Source organism: Cotesia glomerata, linkage group LG6 (genome assembly GCF_020080835.1).
Source record: "Cotesia glomerata isolate CgM1 linkage group LG6, MPM_Cglom_v2.3, whole genome shotgun sequence".
NCBI classification, from domain to species: domain Eukaryota; kingdom Metazoa; phylum Arthropoda; class Insecta; order Hymenoptera; family Braconidae; genus Cotesia; species Cotesia glomerata.
Window position 1 is genome coordinate 7,864,612 of NC_058163.1, and position 16,524 is coordinate 7,881,135.

At 32.2% G+C, this 16,524-nt stretch overlaps 1 protein-coding gene and 1 long non-coding RNA gene across 4 annotated transcripts; both read right to left on the reverse strand.

Annotated features, from left to right (window-relative positions):
* Positions 1 to 111: 111 nt before the first annotated feature.
* LOC123266591 lies at positions 112 to 2,197 on the reverse strand. Of its 3 annotated transcripts, none has more exons than XR_006509810.1 (3): positions 1,978 to 2,189; positions 1,513 to 1,890; positions 112 to 325 (listed from the first exon to the last, which is right to left on the reverse strand). It is a non-coding gene; the product is annotated as an uncharacterized LOC123266591 (long non-coding RNA). The 3 variants fall into 3 exon arrangements; XR_006509808.1 differs by lacking the exon at positions 112 to 325 and having other exon boundaries at positions 1,387 to 1,666; positions 1,727 to 1,890; positions 1,978 to 2,184; XR_006509809.1 differs by lacking the exon at positions 112 to 325 and having other exon boundaries at positions 1,387 to 1,890; positions 1,978 to 2,197.
* Positions 2,198 to 4,602: 2,405 nt separating this feature from the next.
* LOC123266570 (ATP-binding cassette sub-family C member 4-like) lies at positions 4,603 to 16,253 on the reverse strand. Its single transcript, XM_044730872.1, has 15 exons — positions 15,479 to 16,253; positions 15,309 to 15,419; positions 13,948 to 14,461; positions 13,688 to 13,879; positions 8,608 to 8,919; positions 8,061 to 8,537; positions 7,684 to 7,989; positions 7,374 to 7,619; positions 6,805 to 7,312; positions 6,480 to 6,710; positions 6,152 to 6,388; positions 5,814 to 6,076; positions 5,295 to 5,734; positions 5,089 to 5,218; positions 4,603 to 5,017 (listed from the first exon to the last, which is right to left on the reverse strand). The coding sequence occupies exons 1-15, from the start codon at positions 15,556 to 15,558 to the stop codon at positions 4,817 to 4,819; spliced, it is 4,248 nt and encodes a 1,415-aa protein (XP_044586807.1). The 5' UTR covers positions 15,559 to 16,253; the 3' UTR covers positions 4,603 to 4,816.
* Between the last annotated feature and the right edge of the window lie 271 nt (positions 16,254 to 16,524).

A 16,524-nucleotide genomic window follows, 5' to 3' on the forward strand; every position in this document is an offset into this window, starting at 1 on the left:
AATTAACTAATGTGGTCTGCAATGTGTGTATCTCATGCAAGCTTTTTAATTGTTTCATATAGCAGAAGCTTGAGATAGAATTACAATATTTAATATTTTAATTTTCCAAGCACTTAATGAATAAATCAGTCACATAAATTAGAAAAATTACAATACAGAATCGTACCTTTGACTTACGAAATGAATTGTTCTACTTTCAAAAATTAGCCTTCGGATCTTCAGTAAATGTTTTGATATTCCTATTGTATAATATACTATCTATAAAGTAGAACGTCCTTGGACCACAAAGTAAAGAACGCAAATTGGCAAGGAAGAAATTTATGTACTGTTAAAACATAATGTACTTTCATATAAAAATTATATATTGATCGGTGACCATATTGATCATTATTGACAAATCAAAATAATGTGTGTGTATGTGTATGTATGACACCTTCTTATAACTTTTGAACGGCTTGACCGATTTATTCGCGGTTGGCGCTATTCGAAAGGGCTTGACCAAACTTAGATTTTAAATATACCTTGGACCGATTCGAACCGGTAAATTTTGAAAAATCTCAAAAAAACTACAAAAAAAATTTTTTTGAAATGTGTTTTTTTTTTAATAACTTTTAAACGGCCCTACCGGTCGATTCCAAAAACTAATCAGCTCTTAACATCAAAAAACCATGTCGATCACCACCAGCCCGGTCGAAATCGGTTGATTCGTTTGTGAGTTATCGTTATCGAAAGAAAACCGAAAAAAGTGTTTTTTCAGAATCACTTCGAAATTCCTTGTTCGATAAATTTAAACTTAAAGATTTTCAATGAGGCCTAAAAAACTACGTCGAATGCTGCCAACCGCGTGGAAATCGGTTCCCTAATAGCCACAGTTTCAGACCAACCAAGTTGGTGTCAGATAGTTGCCACCAACTTAGCGACAACTTGCGGTCAAGTTCCGAATTTGTAACTGTTGGCGCCAAGTTGGCTACAAGTTTCTGAGAAAAAAGAGACCAATCTACTGCTGCAATATGTCGCCAAATTTCTTGAGAAACTTATCGTCAACTTGGTGTGAAAAAGTTTCAGAGCAACTTTTGCCGACAACTTGGTGAACAAGTTGACACCAACCGAGTTACTTTCCAAGAGTTGCCGCCAAGTTGGTGACAAGTTGCGGCAGTAGATTGACAGAAAGTTGCGGCCAACTTGGCTATCAGGGTTCATTCATTCAAAAGTAATTGCGATTTGAAGAGCTCAAAATGACACAAAATTAATGTTTTTGAGCTCGTAAAAAAAACTGGAGCTCCAGTCGATAAAGTTGCACTCTACTTATGACCGTAAAAAATACCACGTCAAACACGAAAAAATAGGTTACGGACTAAAATTTGGGAAAGTGACTAAAAAATTAGGTAAAATTGAAAAGAGATTTATTTGACTTCATATTCAATATTTGATTCAATAGTAGTTGATATTCATAATACTGGTGATTGAAGATCATAATTTAATATATAAAAATAATAAATTTGAAAAAACTACCTAATTTTAACAGTTGAAAAATAATTTTCTTAGATGTCTATCAAAAACATGTTATGGCGTTAAAGTAACATCTCAAAACTGAACGATTCTTTTCTCTTCTCCGAGTAGATCTTTTTGTTCTTGCCAGCGGAATTTTGAATTTATTTGGGAGGTTCTGGAATATTAAAAAGTATATTAAAACTAAAATAAAAAAATTGAGCCCAGATAAAATTACCTCTAATGACGGTGACTCAATTTTGATGAAATCCGTTGATTCGTTTGAGAAATTATTCTGTTGCAAACTTCGTGCCAATACACAAGTAATCATAATTACAATTATAAATAAAACTTTAAATAGTGACATTCTTTATTAGTGGATTAATCAAAACTTCGACGATTCTATAAAATATAAATAAAGTTATTATTCTACAAATGATGATTCTCATTAATTAATTATTGAAAGTTATAAATAAAATAAATAATTACTTTTTGATCAAGACAAATGAATCACTGGAATGAATTTTGATTGTTATTAAAGTCGTTCATTAAAATTTTAGACTATTTTCAAGTTATTCTAACTTTCCGAAGATGTAAGTTCAACAACAGTGATTTAACAAGTCCCGCGATGCCCGCTAAATATCAGGAATTTATCATTTTTACTAATCGTTAAAGGCCATTTAGAACGGATGAAAAACAATTTTTAATAGCTTTATAATAATGACTGCCTATAAGAAAGATTATTTTTAATCCAAAGATAATCAATTTCTTTAATTGAATCTGTCGTTGAAAGTATTCTAAGTATATTGAAATCCATTAAGACGTACAAAGTAGATTAAATGTTTATAATGTAATTAATACATCACTAAAATTTATGTTGCGTTTTTTTTTTTTTTAATAAATATCGCATTACACCCAATTATTTCTATTAATAAATCTAATGATCTGATTGTACAATTCGTGGTTGAACTGTAAGGAGTTTTTAGTAGAATTTGTTGGAAATCTCGCTAATAAATTTGATCTTATAGCTATTTCTTCACATAAAAATCGGAACAAACAATTATAGTTTAGAAGTATGAGGTGTGATGAAAAAAATTGATTCTTTAAATTCCCTTATTGATGAAAAGGGGCTAAAATTAATTTTTGGGCAAAACTTTTTGTAATTTGATTGAGACAATTTTGGGACCTAGAAAAAGTTTGAAAAAACCTATCATTTAAACAAAAGCTTTCGGATGAGTCGACAAGATTCACTGAAAAAATTAGAAAGTTATCCAAAGTTCAGAAAAGACTTTGAAAAATAAAAAATAGTATCTTTGGTGGAAAGCAAATTTGAACAAAATTTTTGAATTCTACAAGTGTTCTTTATATGAAAAAAAATTTTTTTTCAAAATTGGAGCCGTTAATATTATGTTGTTACAAAATATTTTTTTTTTTTTTTTTTTTTTTTTTTTTTTTTTTTTTCAAAACGGCCATGATTTTTTTATTATTTTCAGTAATTTTTTTTGAAAGAAAAATTTCAATAAAAATATAAGTAACAAATTTTTAGGCAGAAAGAATTTTCACCTTTGCTATGAAATTCAAATTATTCACAAAACATAACTCTTGACAAAAGTTTTTTTCCTTATTCATCATTATAGTACATGATATATATATTTTAGGTTATATTTTTTTTTTCTTCAAAAAGTGAACCAAAACTTTAAACATCGTAGTTTCTGCATGAAAAAATTATTAAGCAGAAAATTTCAAAAAATTCAAACTAAAAAAAAATCACAAATTTGATTGAATCAATTTTTTTCAACAAAAAGTACAAATCCAAATTCTCTAAAATTTCTTCAGTTAATTTATACACTCCTCTATTTTTGCTTCAAGTTGACAACAGTATACGAAATCAGAAAATCTAATATTAGATGAAATTCTACAGGTCAATGATCCCATCCTCGATAATGATACAACATTATGAAGTCTCATTTTATTTTACTTTTTTTTTGTTTTTTTAATTATATAATCCAATTTATTTTAAATTTTGTGGGGTAAGAATCTTAAAATAAAAAAATCTCAGTTATTTATTTTAATTTTTAATTAAATACTGAAGTGAAAGATCTTCTGAAAATTCGACATCGATCAATATTAGTTCGTTAAAAGCAAAATTTTATGAAATACCGATATACCGAAACACCAGGATTAAATTATTTTTCGTTAAAAATGCTGAAATAATAAATTTCTATATTGATTTTCAATAAATAGCAAAAAATTATTCATTAATTATTAATTAAAAATAAATTTGTAATTTATCATCTCAAATTTAATGACAAATTAATAACCTGAAGGTTTAATTACCAAATCGGCTATCACATAAATTTTTCCACTAGGTAATTACTTAAAATAAATTAAATGACTTTTAAAAACAAAAAACCCGATTTATTTTTTTTGAAGAAGAATACGTGGTTTTCGTCGACACTGATAACATTTTTATCTCCAATCCGATGTCTAAAAATATGATCGATATTACATGTGAAGGTGAATATTAAGATTATATAAGTTTATATTCTGATTGATAAGTAATGATGTTAATCAATGATAGAGTTCAGGGATATGATATGAGAAGTTTAAATGATTCTACAATCGATAATGCATTTATAAATTTGGAATAACGTCATTTTAATAGTTTAATGATTTAATTTCATGTAGACCGATAACAGCTTTTTTGTTAACACTTCGTGATAGAAATATAATTGTCTTATATAACTATCTTTACGTGGCAATTAAATCCTTCGATGATTAAAACTCAAACCCTGAACATGTATTGCAATTATTCTTATCGTTTATATGTGCTTAGACTTTTTTTGTTGACGCAAATGCATTAGTTTTTGAATATTTATAAGAACTCTGATGATTACACGTTTTTTGAGAGAAACGATAGCGCTAAAAAATATTTTAACCAGTTGAATACATTGATTTACTTTGATTCGTTAAAATACTATTAAATATACTGATTTGCATAAAAATTATTAAAAGATAACTATGCATAGTTCCCTCAAGATCTTTTTGTTGATAAAACAATATATACCTATTTTATCTGAAAAGATTACTGTAACAAAAATTAGTAACAAAATATTTTGTAAGAGTAATTTATTAATTTGTGTATCAACTTACAATATTCAACACTTATACATATATTTATGAAAAAACTAGTCGTGCTTAAGAATTCGCTAAGAATTTGGTAAACTTAAAAATTCTAACAATAGTTTATACCTATTAAAAATCCTAAGGCAATGATTTACATTAATGAGGTAATAAATAACACACGGTGAGCTTGCTTTGATATTTTTTAAAGCTTTGTATCATCAGATGATAAATCAAGAGTATCTACAGCAGGAGAATCATTGGTATCATGAGCTGATCGTTGATTATGGAATTCCATTACTTCGTGGAGTATTTTAGCAGTCATGGATGGCCCGGTTTGTTCGACCATTTTGGCGAATATGCTATCTGGTTTTTCTATCAGTAATTCGTACGGTGTATCAAATTCCTGTTGAAAAGAGAAGATTAGTAATCGATAAATGAAAGAAATAAATAGAGAAAATTTAATTGATCACTCACCACAGCACATCCATTATCCATTACTAGAATCCTATTGCTGTTGATGATTGTATTTAATCTGTGAGCTATTGTTATAACTGTGCAGTCTGCGAATTTCGAGCGAATTGCTCGCTGGATCAACGCATCAGTCCTATCATCAAAACAACCGTTAAAAAGTTACACATTCTTGAGAGATTTGAGTCTATAAGAGCAGGGATGGTACATACCGAGAGTCGATATTGGCGGTGGCTTCGTCGAGAACCAGGATCCGATTGTTTCTCAGCAGAGCGCGAGCGAGACAAATCAGCTGACGCTGACCAACGCTGAAGTTTGTTCCGCCTTCGGTGACCCATTGGTCGAGGCCCAAGTTACTCAATTCAACTTCCCTCAACGCGTCCCAGATTTCTATGTCAGTGTATTTCCCAAAGGGATCGAGATTGTATCGCAGTGTCTCAGAAAATAAAACAGGTTCCTGTGGAATTATTGATATACTCGATCGTAAATCTTGAAGACCGATTGTTTTAGTGTCTACACCGTCAATAATTATTTGCCCCTCGAGACCATCATCGACTAGTCGAAAGAGCGCAGATATCAAGGAGGATTTTCCGGCACCAGTTCTTCCAACAACGCCAACTTTCCAGCCCGGCTCGATCATCAGGTCAATGTTCTAATCAGCAAAAAAAAAATCTAATTGAATTAATCTGAAATTTACTTGCAAGCTTAATTATAACTCGAGACTTGTATACCTTCAAAACAGCAGGATCGTCTTTTTTATAGCTGAGATAAACATTCTTCCAATGAAGTCGGCCTTTAGATGGCCAGTTCTCAGGCAACGGTTTCGATGATTCTATTGGACCTTCTTTTGGTAAGTTTGTATACTGAATTATTCTCTCAACAGCTGTCATCTGCGACTGTACTTGGGTTGCTTGCTTCACTCCATGCTGAAGCATTCCCGTCAAAGCCAATGACTGAGATATCGCTAAGCCAACCGACGCCCCAAATGTATTTTCTGGTGATGTATTCAAAGTTATAATTAGAATAAACTTGTGAAACTAACTTTTATCAGATTAAAGTTTAAAATTACCTGGATTTATAAGAATGAGTAAGAAACACAAAACGGCAATAAACGTACAAGCGACAAGGTCAATACTAAAGCCAAATGCTGTTCCAGAAGCTATAACTAAATACCATGCTCCGGTATGATCATCTTGATACCGATCAAATTCATTCCGTAACATCAGTTGCACATCTTTGCCTCGACTTCTTATTGTAGTTAGTCCGTTCATTGTCGTGACTACGTGCGTAAAAACTGGACTTTTCGCTGGAAATTGGAAGAAACGAAGAAAATCAAAACTAACTTCACTATTACAAAAAAAAAAGGAAGGATTTATCTAAAACCTAATTATTCTTACCGATTCCTTCAAGTCGTTTAACATCTTGAGCAGACTTTAGATAGAAAAATGTTAAGAAGTAAAATATGATCCCGACGATAATCGTAATTCCTAACATCCAGACATTAACAGTGATGATATTTATCAAGATTCCGAGGACTTCCATTAAAATAAGAGATGCTTCTATGATGAATTGTAGAAGTAAATCATCCATCGCTCCAACATCTTTTGAGAATCTGTTTAAAAGTCGACCTAAAAAAAAAAATAACATCATAATTTCATTTAATTGAATTGAATGGATAAATCAAGAGTTCATTAAATTTTTCAAGATGGTTTAAATAGTTACCCGAAGGATTAGTGTTAAAGAAATACATGGTCGCTTGGAGAAGATTAGAAAACATTTGATTGTGGAGCTTGCGTGCAGCTCTCATGCCGACCCATATGAGAAAACGGGCCCTAGACATGGACAGAGTGATGAAAGTGATGAGAAGAGCGAGGTAGATGTAGACTGCGGTTTCGGCGGGTAGCAAACCATCGCTATCAAGAAGTGAGCTCAATATCGTATTGTTAATGAGAGCGTTAGATTCAAGTACAGCCCCTGGACAGACACCGCCTGCACTTTGGATACAAGGCCTGAATGTTTCTAGAGTTGTCCAGAAAGTCATCCACTGATCGACACCGACCGCAGCAACCTGGGTCAGAATGAACATCAGGATAAGCAGAAGGCATCCAATGAGCCCACCACCTTCGCGGAAATATCGAAAGTAAATCTCCTTGGAGATGAATCCTTCGCCCTTTACTTCGTCGGGAATAGTATTTTTGAGATCCACTCCGTCAGCGTCTTCATTGACCATCTGAAACATTGCTCAGTTAATTATGTTCAGTAGATCTACTGTTCTCGAAGAGAATATTTACAAATTTGTAACTATCGTGAGATCTGATCGAAATTTGGGACATCCTGGTCTTGGCCCGACGGAAGAAATTATTTTTTTCGCTTGCGACTTCCGTCTCTTGCTTATCATGACTTTGTTCCTTGGCAGTTTCAACAACAGCTTCAGTTTCTTTTTCGTCCTCGTTCTTCTTTAGAGCGTTGAGCATATTATTGAAAACAGAACTCGTTTGAATTAAAGTATCAAAAGTTCCGTGATGTTTGATCGAGCCCTAGTAAGATAAACAGAGTTATCACGAGTATTGTAAAGATAATATTAAGAACTTTTATTCTTACGCGCTCTAAAACTGCAATAGTATCAGCCTGCTTGAGATAATTGAGTTGATGCGTAACTAAGATCCGCGTTTTGTCTTTCAGATACTCGAGGATACAATCTTTGAAGAGCCGTCGAGCGACACGTGCATCAACAGCACTCAATGGATCATCTAGAAGATACAGATCAGCTTGTCTGTAGATTGCTCTGGCCAAATTGACTCTCGCTCTCTGGCCACCTGACAGTGAAGCTCCTCGTTCTCCGACTATAGTTAGATCTCCGTTGGGTAGATGTTTGAAATCCCGCAGAAGAGAACAAACTTTCGTTACCTAAAATCAACTCCAATCGTAAAGATAATAACAGATAATACTTGAAATGCAAATAATCAAATCACTCTCACCTCTTGGTAGCGTGTGTCATCATACTCTAGTCCAAATAGAATGTTCTCTCTCACAGTTCCTGTAAAGAGCCACGGATCCTGACTAGCGTATGATATCTTCATTTCAGGATTGTCCTTTATAAATCCTGATTGAGATTTTACATCTGCTGATTCTCCATCAGAGAACTGGAAGAGTCCAACTGTTCCTGCACCAACTGGCAGCTCCTGCAGGAGCAAATTTAAAAAAGAACTTTTGCCCGAACCGACTGGACCTACAAGAGTACAAAGTTCTCCTCCGTTGATCTTCAGTGAGACATCACACAGAGTTGGAGGCAATTGTCCGAACTTCCAATTAGCTGAAACTTTACTCAACTTAACAACTACAGCTCCTGAGTTAGATTTCTTTTCAGAATTTTTGTCTTCAATTGCTGGAACTTCTAACTCTTTTTTGTCCTCAACTTCTGCATTTCCTTTAACTTCTTCTAATAAAAGAAATTCCTGAAAAAAATTAAATTAAGGATCATTTTTTATGCAAAATTGACAGGTTGGTTTTATTAAATTGTCACACCTCAATTCTTTGGACTGCAATGATACCCTGAATCAGCGAAATAATTGATATCGGAAAGAATATTGTCATGAGCAATTGGAGAGTGCTGTAGTAAATTGAGATTTGGAAAGTGATTCCGGGAGTTATTGGATTGTCATCGATCATTATGAAGATAACCAGCGTCATAAACATCATCGCCTTCTGTGTGAACTCTGATAAACTGGAATACAATCCACGAATGTTGTTTGATCGATGTATCTGTTTTATTTCATTCAATCTCGTTCGTGTGACTATTTTATTGAATGGTATCTCCCATGCATACATTTTTACAACCTGTCGAAGAAATTAAGAATAATTTTAATAATACAGACTGTATAAGAAGTACAAAATATGTTAAGCCCTCGCGGTTTTTGAAATACCGTAAATTTTCGGTATTAATGCGTTTACCATAAATTAACCGTTATAATTCTGAAATAATACGGTATTTCTGTGGTTATTTTGGCCAGTTTTTTTAATATAGTTCTACAGCATTTCTACCGTACTTTTGCTGCAAAGTTCAGAAATCTATATATATATATAAGAGATTTCCACGTATATACTCACTCATCACGATATCTCTGGAACTATAAGAGCTAGAGACTTGAAATTTGGTAGGAATATTACTTTCACCATGTAGAGGTCAGCTAAGAACGGATTTTAAGAAATTCCTCTCCCAAGGGGGTTTGCGGGGGCGTTAACAATGAAAAATTCCCGTTTTTAAACTATAGCTCCTATCGACTCCAAATTTGGTAGGAATCTTCTGTAAAAGATGTAGAAATAATCTATGAAAGAATTTTCTGATATCTCACCCTCACAGGGGGTTGCGGGGATGGGTGTTAACAATAAAAATTTAAAATTTCTGAGCTGTAGCTCTTATATAAGCTCCAAATTTGGTAAGAATCTTCTATATGTGATGTGAAAATGATCTAAGAGCGGATTTTATGACAACCTACTCTCAATATGGATTGCGGAAGTGGGTGTTAACAATGAAAGCTTTAAATTTCCAAGCTATAGGTCCTAAATGCTCCAAATTTGGTAGCTGTCTTCTATATGTGATGTAGAAATAATTCATGAAAAAATGTTACCGTATCCCACCCCAAAAAATATTACGAGGGCATTAACAATGAAAAATTCCCGATTTCATACTATAGCTCTATAGACTCCAAATTAGGTAGGAATTTTCTGTAAGAGATGTAGAAATAATATACGAACGAATTTTACCACAGCTTACCTCACAGGGGTTTGCGGGGGTGGGTGTTTACTATTAAAATTTTTTAATTTCCAAGCTACAACTCCTATAGTCGCCAAATTTGGTAGGAGTTTTCTATTTGTGATTTAGAAATGATCTAAGAGCGGATTTTACGACGAACCACCCCTAATAAGAATCGCGGGGTTGGGGGTGTTAACAATAAAAAATCTTAATTTCGAAATATAGCCTCTAAAAACTGCAAATTTGGTAGGAATTTTTTATTTCTCATGTAGTATAGAGATCATCTCAAAATGAATTTCAATAAAGTCTACTCCCGATAGGGATTGCGGGAGTGGGTGTTAAAATCAAAAATTTTAATTTCCAAACTGTAACTTCTACAGACTCCAAATTTGGTAGAAATCTCCGTGTATAATGTCAAGTTCAACTGAGAATGGATTTTCTCGAATTCTAACTCCAAAAGGGATTGCGGGGGCGTTAACAATGAGAAGTTCCCTTTTTAATAGCTCTTATAGACTCCAACTTTGGTAAGAATCTTCTATATGTGATGTAGAAATAATCTAAGCAGATTTTACGACGAACCATCCCTAATAAAGATTGCGGGGGTGGGTTAACAATAAAAAAATCTTAATTTCCAAAATATGGCTTCTAGAAGCTGTAAATTTGGTAGAAATCTTTTATTTGTCATGAGGAGATCATCTCAAAACAGATTTTAAAAAATTCTACTTCCGATAGGGATTGCAGGGGTAGGTGTTAAAATCTAAAATTTTAATTTCCAAACTGTAACTTCTATAGATTCTAAATTTAGTAGGAATCTTCGTGGATAATGTCAAGTTCAGCTGAGAATGGATTTTCTCGAATTCTAATTCTAAAAGGGGTTGCGGGGGTGTTAACAATGAAAATCTCCCAATTGCAAACAATAGTTTCTATGGACTCGAAGTTTTGTTGGAACCTTTTATTTATAATGTAGAAATCATCTCGAATAGGATTTTACGAAATTCTTCCCCAACATAGAAGTGCGGAAGTGATAATTGTCAATAAATTCATATTCTTCAAATACAATTCCTACAGATATAAAATTTGATAGAATCTTAAGAGAAACAGGAAATTACAGGGATGGCCTTCAAGGTCAACAGATTTAAAAATTTTTTTCTTCATGTCAATCATTATTGATTTTTGAAACATAGCCACGGTAATGTTATAGTGATTGCACATTGAAAGTTACAATGAATATTAGCCAGAATAATCACATGGATAAAAGGTACAGGCCAATCCGATGGAATTTGGAATCTGTGCAAGTCAAAAAAATACTCCAATTAAATTTCAAGTCTAGATCTAAAAATACAATTCTATTCAATTCTAAATATAGTTTTAAGTGCCCAGCGGAGCTGGCGGGTAACAGCTAGTAATACGATAAAATTACCATAAAACTCTAGAACTTTTACCGTAAAAAATTTATGTATTAACTATAATAATACTATAATTTTACAATAATAAAATGGTATTTCTACGGTAAAAATACCAAAGATATACTGCAATTTTACCGCGTTTATACTGATATAATTAAAGATATAATGCTTTCTACCGTAAGATGGACGGTTGTGTTCATTACTCGGTGAGTCTTATTAGGTGACTGAGTAAATAGATACGACTAGTGTCTCTGATAGCTCAACTGGTAGAGCCTTCGGCGCGTAACTAGATGATCCGGGTTCGAATCCCGGTCTGGACTAAAAAAAATGATAATAATAATAAAATCAGAGAAATTAATTTATCAACCTCTTAAAAATTATTCATGATAATTTATAATATTATAAAAAAAAATTTTAAGCTATTGAAAAATAGTAGTAAAGCAGCATATTTTTGGTATTTTACCGGTAATAAAAAGTAGGGATCTTCTTTTCCGGTTTTTTGCTGCAATAATGCCGCAGACATACAGTAAATATGCGGTACATTTACGGTTTAAATGCTTTAATATACCGTAATTTTTCTATTGTATTGCCGTAAATATTCTAAATTTATTTCGTAGTTTTTTCGTAATAATTCGACAAAAAAACTGGCTAAAATAACTGAAGTATTACGGTAAAAATACAGCATTTATATCGTATAAATACCGAATCCTTACGGTATTTCCAAAACCGTGAGGGAACCTAAATACAATTAGCAGAGGATAAGTATTTAATATACATAACCTTCATCAGTATCTTAAAATAAACTTGAAATTACACTATAAAACAGCGTTGTTGAAATGGACTCATCGCTATGTAACACCTGTGTATTAACACCGGTGTAGCGGTGCTCTTTTACGGTGTTAAAAATCCGGTGTTAAACCAGTGTAATATCGGTGTAACTAATATTTAATATTTATGTAAATGAGATAAGTAACATTTATTTAAGAATTTTCAATTTATAAAATTACGCAGAAATCGATTTAATGAATGTTATACAACAAGTTAAATAATATTTACAATATTAAATGTTTAGGAACAATATAATAATTATTTTTATCGTAACCATGATGTTTTTCACAATATAATGGATGCTTTAAACATGATAAATTAATAATTTGATAACTTTGCTTTTTTTTTTTCAGATATTTCATTTGCACATAAACTCATATTGTAACACATAGTCTCCCATAGCTTATACAACAGCATTATATTATCATTATAAAAGAAAATTCTTTGAATTTCACCGTAAATGGGTAATTCGTAAATTCTTAAATTCTCCCAAAAACGTCCTAAAATTGTCCAAAAAATTTTTCATTCATTAATTTCGGGACAAATCTACAGCTGTGCAAAAATAAATTATCTCTTTGAAAATCATTTAAAAAACGTTCAAAATTGTCGTAAAATTGTTCTAAAAATGTTTCAAATTTGTTGTAAAAACACTCTCAAACTGTCCAAGAAATGTTCCAAAATTGTCTCAAAAACATCCGAAAAATGTCTCAAAAGTATTCAAAATTTTCTCTCAAATAGTTAAAAAAATGTTTTAAGATTATTCAAAAAAGGTTCCACATAAGATTTAAGAATAAAATTTCAATTCAATTGCTTCAAATAAATTGCATTGACTCTAAAATTATCTTAGAAGTATTCCGAAAATCTTAAAAAAAAATACTTTAAAGTTATGAAATTATTACTAAAATGCAATATTTTGGAGTTTCCGATTATTTATATGATGTCCCAAAATTGTCTTTTAATAATAGTGTTAAAGTAACACGGATCAAAAATTTACACCGAGAAAATTTCACACCATTATTTCACACTACACGGCCATGTAAAGTGCTCCGGGTCCACTTTTACATCGAAATTTTTTACAGTGTATTTATTTTAATTAAAAATTTTTGTCTACTTAATATTTTATTATTTTAAACTTTCTAAATTAAATATTAACTTTTTTTGATTTTTTATTTTTAATTATTAAACATAAAAAGTTTAATTATAAAAATTGTGTTAGTTAAAATATTATCAACACCGGAAAATTTATAACACCGATTTATTACCGAAAAAAAATATTTACACCGCGAATGGTGTTACTGCTACACCGATTTCGATGTTGAATTTAACACCGGAATTTTTAACACCGTACACCGCATGGACTCACACTGGTTTTTTTTTATAGTGTAGTTTCATAAAAGTGATTTAATTTTGACTGTCACTAGACATATGTCGTCTAGTAAAAAATTTTTAATTATTTCACTAAATTCATATATTTTAGATTTCTCAAATAAACATTTCTTGAGCGACTTGTTTATTAAATTGATTTTAATATATTTGAAGGCAACTAGCTACGCACTCGTATTTATACAACTATCTCACGCTACACCATTGTTAACCGTTTTAATAAATATCAACATACTTGAATGCCGGCAATTAGTTCACTCATGAGCTGGACTCGTCGATCAGTCAATTTAGCAGTAACATTTCTGAGTTTTCCTGAGACAATTCCTACGTAGCCTTGCATCGGAATCGTTATCAAAAAGAGCATTCCATAGCCCACCAGAGTGTATACCCCGATACTGCGCCAGATTATGTATCCAATCACAATGATCTAGTCATGACAAAGCAACACAATTTTTAAATTATTCACCTCTAACACACTACTCACTCAAATTTTACCTGAAGTGGTGTGATCCATAGATAATTAAAGAGCACAGGGAGCAAATCGAAGCGGTTGACATCGTTACTGAGAAGATTCACAACCTGGCCGGCCGGAGTATCATCCAGCGCAGTTTTGCTCAGTTTCAAACTTTTTCTGTAGACCAGAGAACAACAAGCCAGTCTCATTCTCATCCCTAATATCTCCCCGAAGAAATTCGTGTGATGAATAATCAACGTGATTCCCAGTGTAACGATGATAAGCGCTACAGCCCAGCTTAGGGCTTCATTTTGAGTCATCGAGTTTTCATTCTTAGCTCCGAAATACGAAATTACCCAACTTTGGATGATGGGCTGCAAGTTAAATAAGACAAGCTGCTCAAACAGTTGGAGCACTCCTATCGCTGCAAACTTCATCCAAAAAGTTCTGATGATTGCTCGAAGCAAACTTGGCTTAGCTGGTTTTTTTTTATTATTATCATCGTTATTCTGAGTTCGATTGGGTTTCAGCTTTTTCAACTCATCATTCCAAGCCCTGTAGTAAAATTGTGAAGTTAGTTATAATATATCATAAGTTAAGAATCTCTTTCTTATAAAATAATAATTGTGCCACACTACCTGAGTCGAAAAAATAAACTTATATGAGCTTAAATCAATTGTTTTAGTATAGCAGTTAAGTTCATTTAAATTAATTTTTTCAACTCGGGTGTCAAGGACGTATAATCGTTTACGAAATCATTGACACCGCCTCAAGACAGTTCTAACATTAAACTTAAGTTATAGACAGAATTTCACAGAAATTATCGATGAGTCACAAATATACAGTTAGCTCATAGCTCATTAAAATAATTTCCAGAAGAAACTAACATTGATCAAATCGGATAGATGAAGTAATAAATTATTACCTTTCGTCATTTTAAAAATGCTATCCAAATACTAAATTACTAAAAGTTTTAGAAAAACAGTTAAAATAATAAACTTTGATAATTTTCAAATAAATTATCATAACGCCTATACAAGACACTAAAAAAATATCAGCCGAGGACATCTTAAAAATCTTGATGCGAACATTTTCGAAAAAATTTTTCCGATTTATAATATATTCTATAAAATCAAACTACCGGCAGACGTTTTCTATTTTTAGCATTATTTACTCTCTAAACATGAATTAGTGAAAATTCACTGGAATAAGTGAATATTCACTAATTCATGTTTAGAGAGTATCAACACCAAAAAACGAGTTTCGATTGTACGACAACACGTGATCTTTTAATTATTCCACAAGAAAATAAACTCCCTGTTTGATTTCTACAAACACTAAGCATTTAACTAATAGCCCGCAGAATAAAATAATAAACTCCGGTGATAATAAATGAAAATACCTTTCCAAATTATCAGTCAAAGTCTCGGACTTATCAGCCGGTAACGGAGTGTAAAGGTCATCCATGGTGATTCCATTGCGAGCTCCTCTTTTGAATAACCCCAGCGTCCACCTGGAGCAAAACAAAAAATAAAAAACCTCCAACCTCAAACAAACAAATAAAATACAAACCAGAAAAATAATCGGCTAAGGGGGTTCGCTTTCTCGATCGGATTTCTTCTCAACTTATCCGAGGCTGTTTTTTTGGTCATCCTGATGAACTTTCAGTCGACTGGCACTCAATTGTAACATTCAATTGACACTTACTAGACGCGAACCCATAAAGTCGCCTATTACTTACAATTAAACTCGGAGCTCGATTTGATAAAAGCACGTGCTGTTGTTAGGCACTCAATAACAATGTCTCTGATCCAGCCTAAACAGCTAATGAAACCCGATAAGTTGAGCACGCTAGATATCACACAACAACAACTAATTTCTGTACAAAACCCTACTTAGTATCATTAAAAATAGATTTAAAAATCCCACTCTATAGCAAGACACTAAAGTCCCACATTGATAATAATTCCTTATTTTTCATTGTTATTTACTTTAATAATTAATATCATTGTTTATTTATACGTAATCTTTTTGTTTACCGATCTGTTGACACGTGCGATAACGCTTTAAGTACCATTTCTTAACCACATCCGCGTCCGCGTGGTATGTCTTGCACACTAGACATTCTCTCAGATATTATCGTGCCTTTGGTAAAGACCTTACTCACAAATACCTTAAAGACTTTACGGAATCCATTAAAGAAAACCTGTCGCTGCGTTTAAATTTTAATTTTAAGTCCTTGGTGTAATTAGATTTATTGTTCGAATAAATTGACAGCTGGTGATACTCAACCCAGTTAAATGCGTAATTTTCGATAGATAATTCTGCAATCTGTGAGATTATTATCGCCTTGCATCGATAATGTCAATTAAGATGGTAATAAGTAATATAAATATCACTTATATTTTTTTTAATCTCAAAGAAAATTCAAGGCTTCGATTGCTAATTATCATCGCTCCATTTGTCATTTTTAATTTTTTTAAATTATTAATCCGGTCTTAACGCTTCAACGAATTCGATCATTTGCATTGCAATTAATCATGTTTGTATTAATAATTATTAATTTTCACTAAATTAATAATAATTATAACTATGTTGGTTTTTCATTTTCAGTTTAT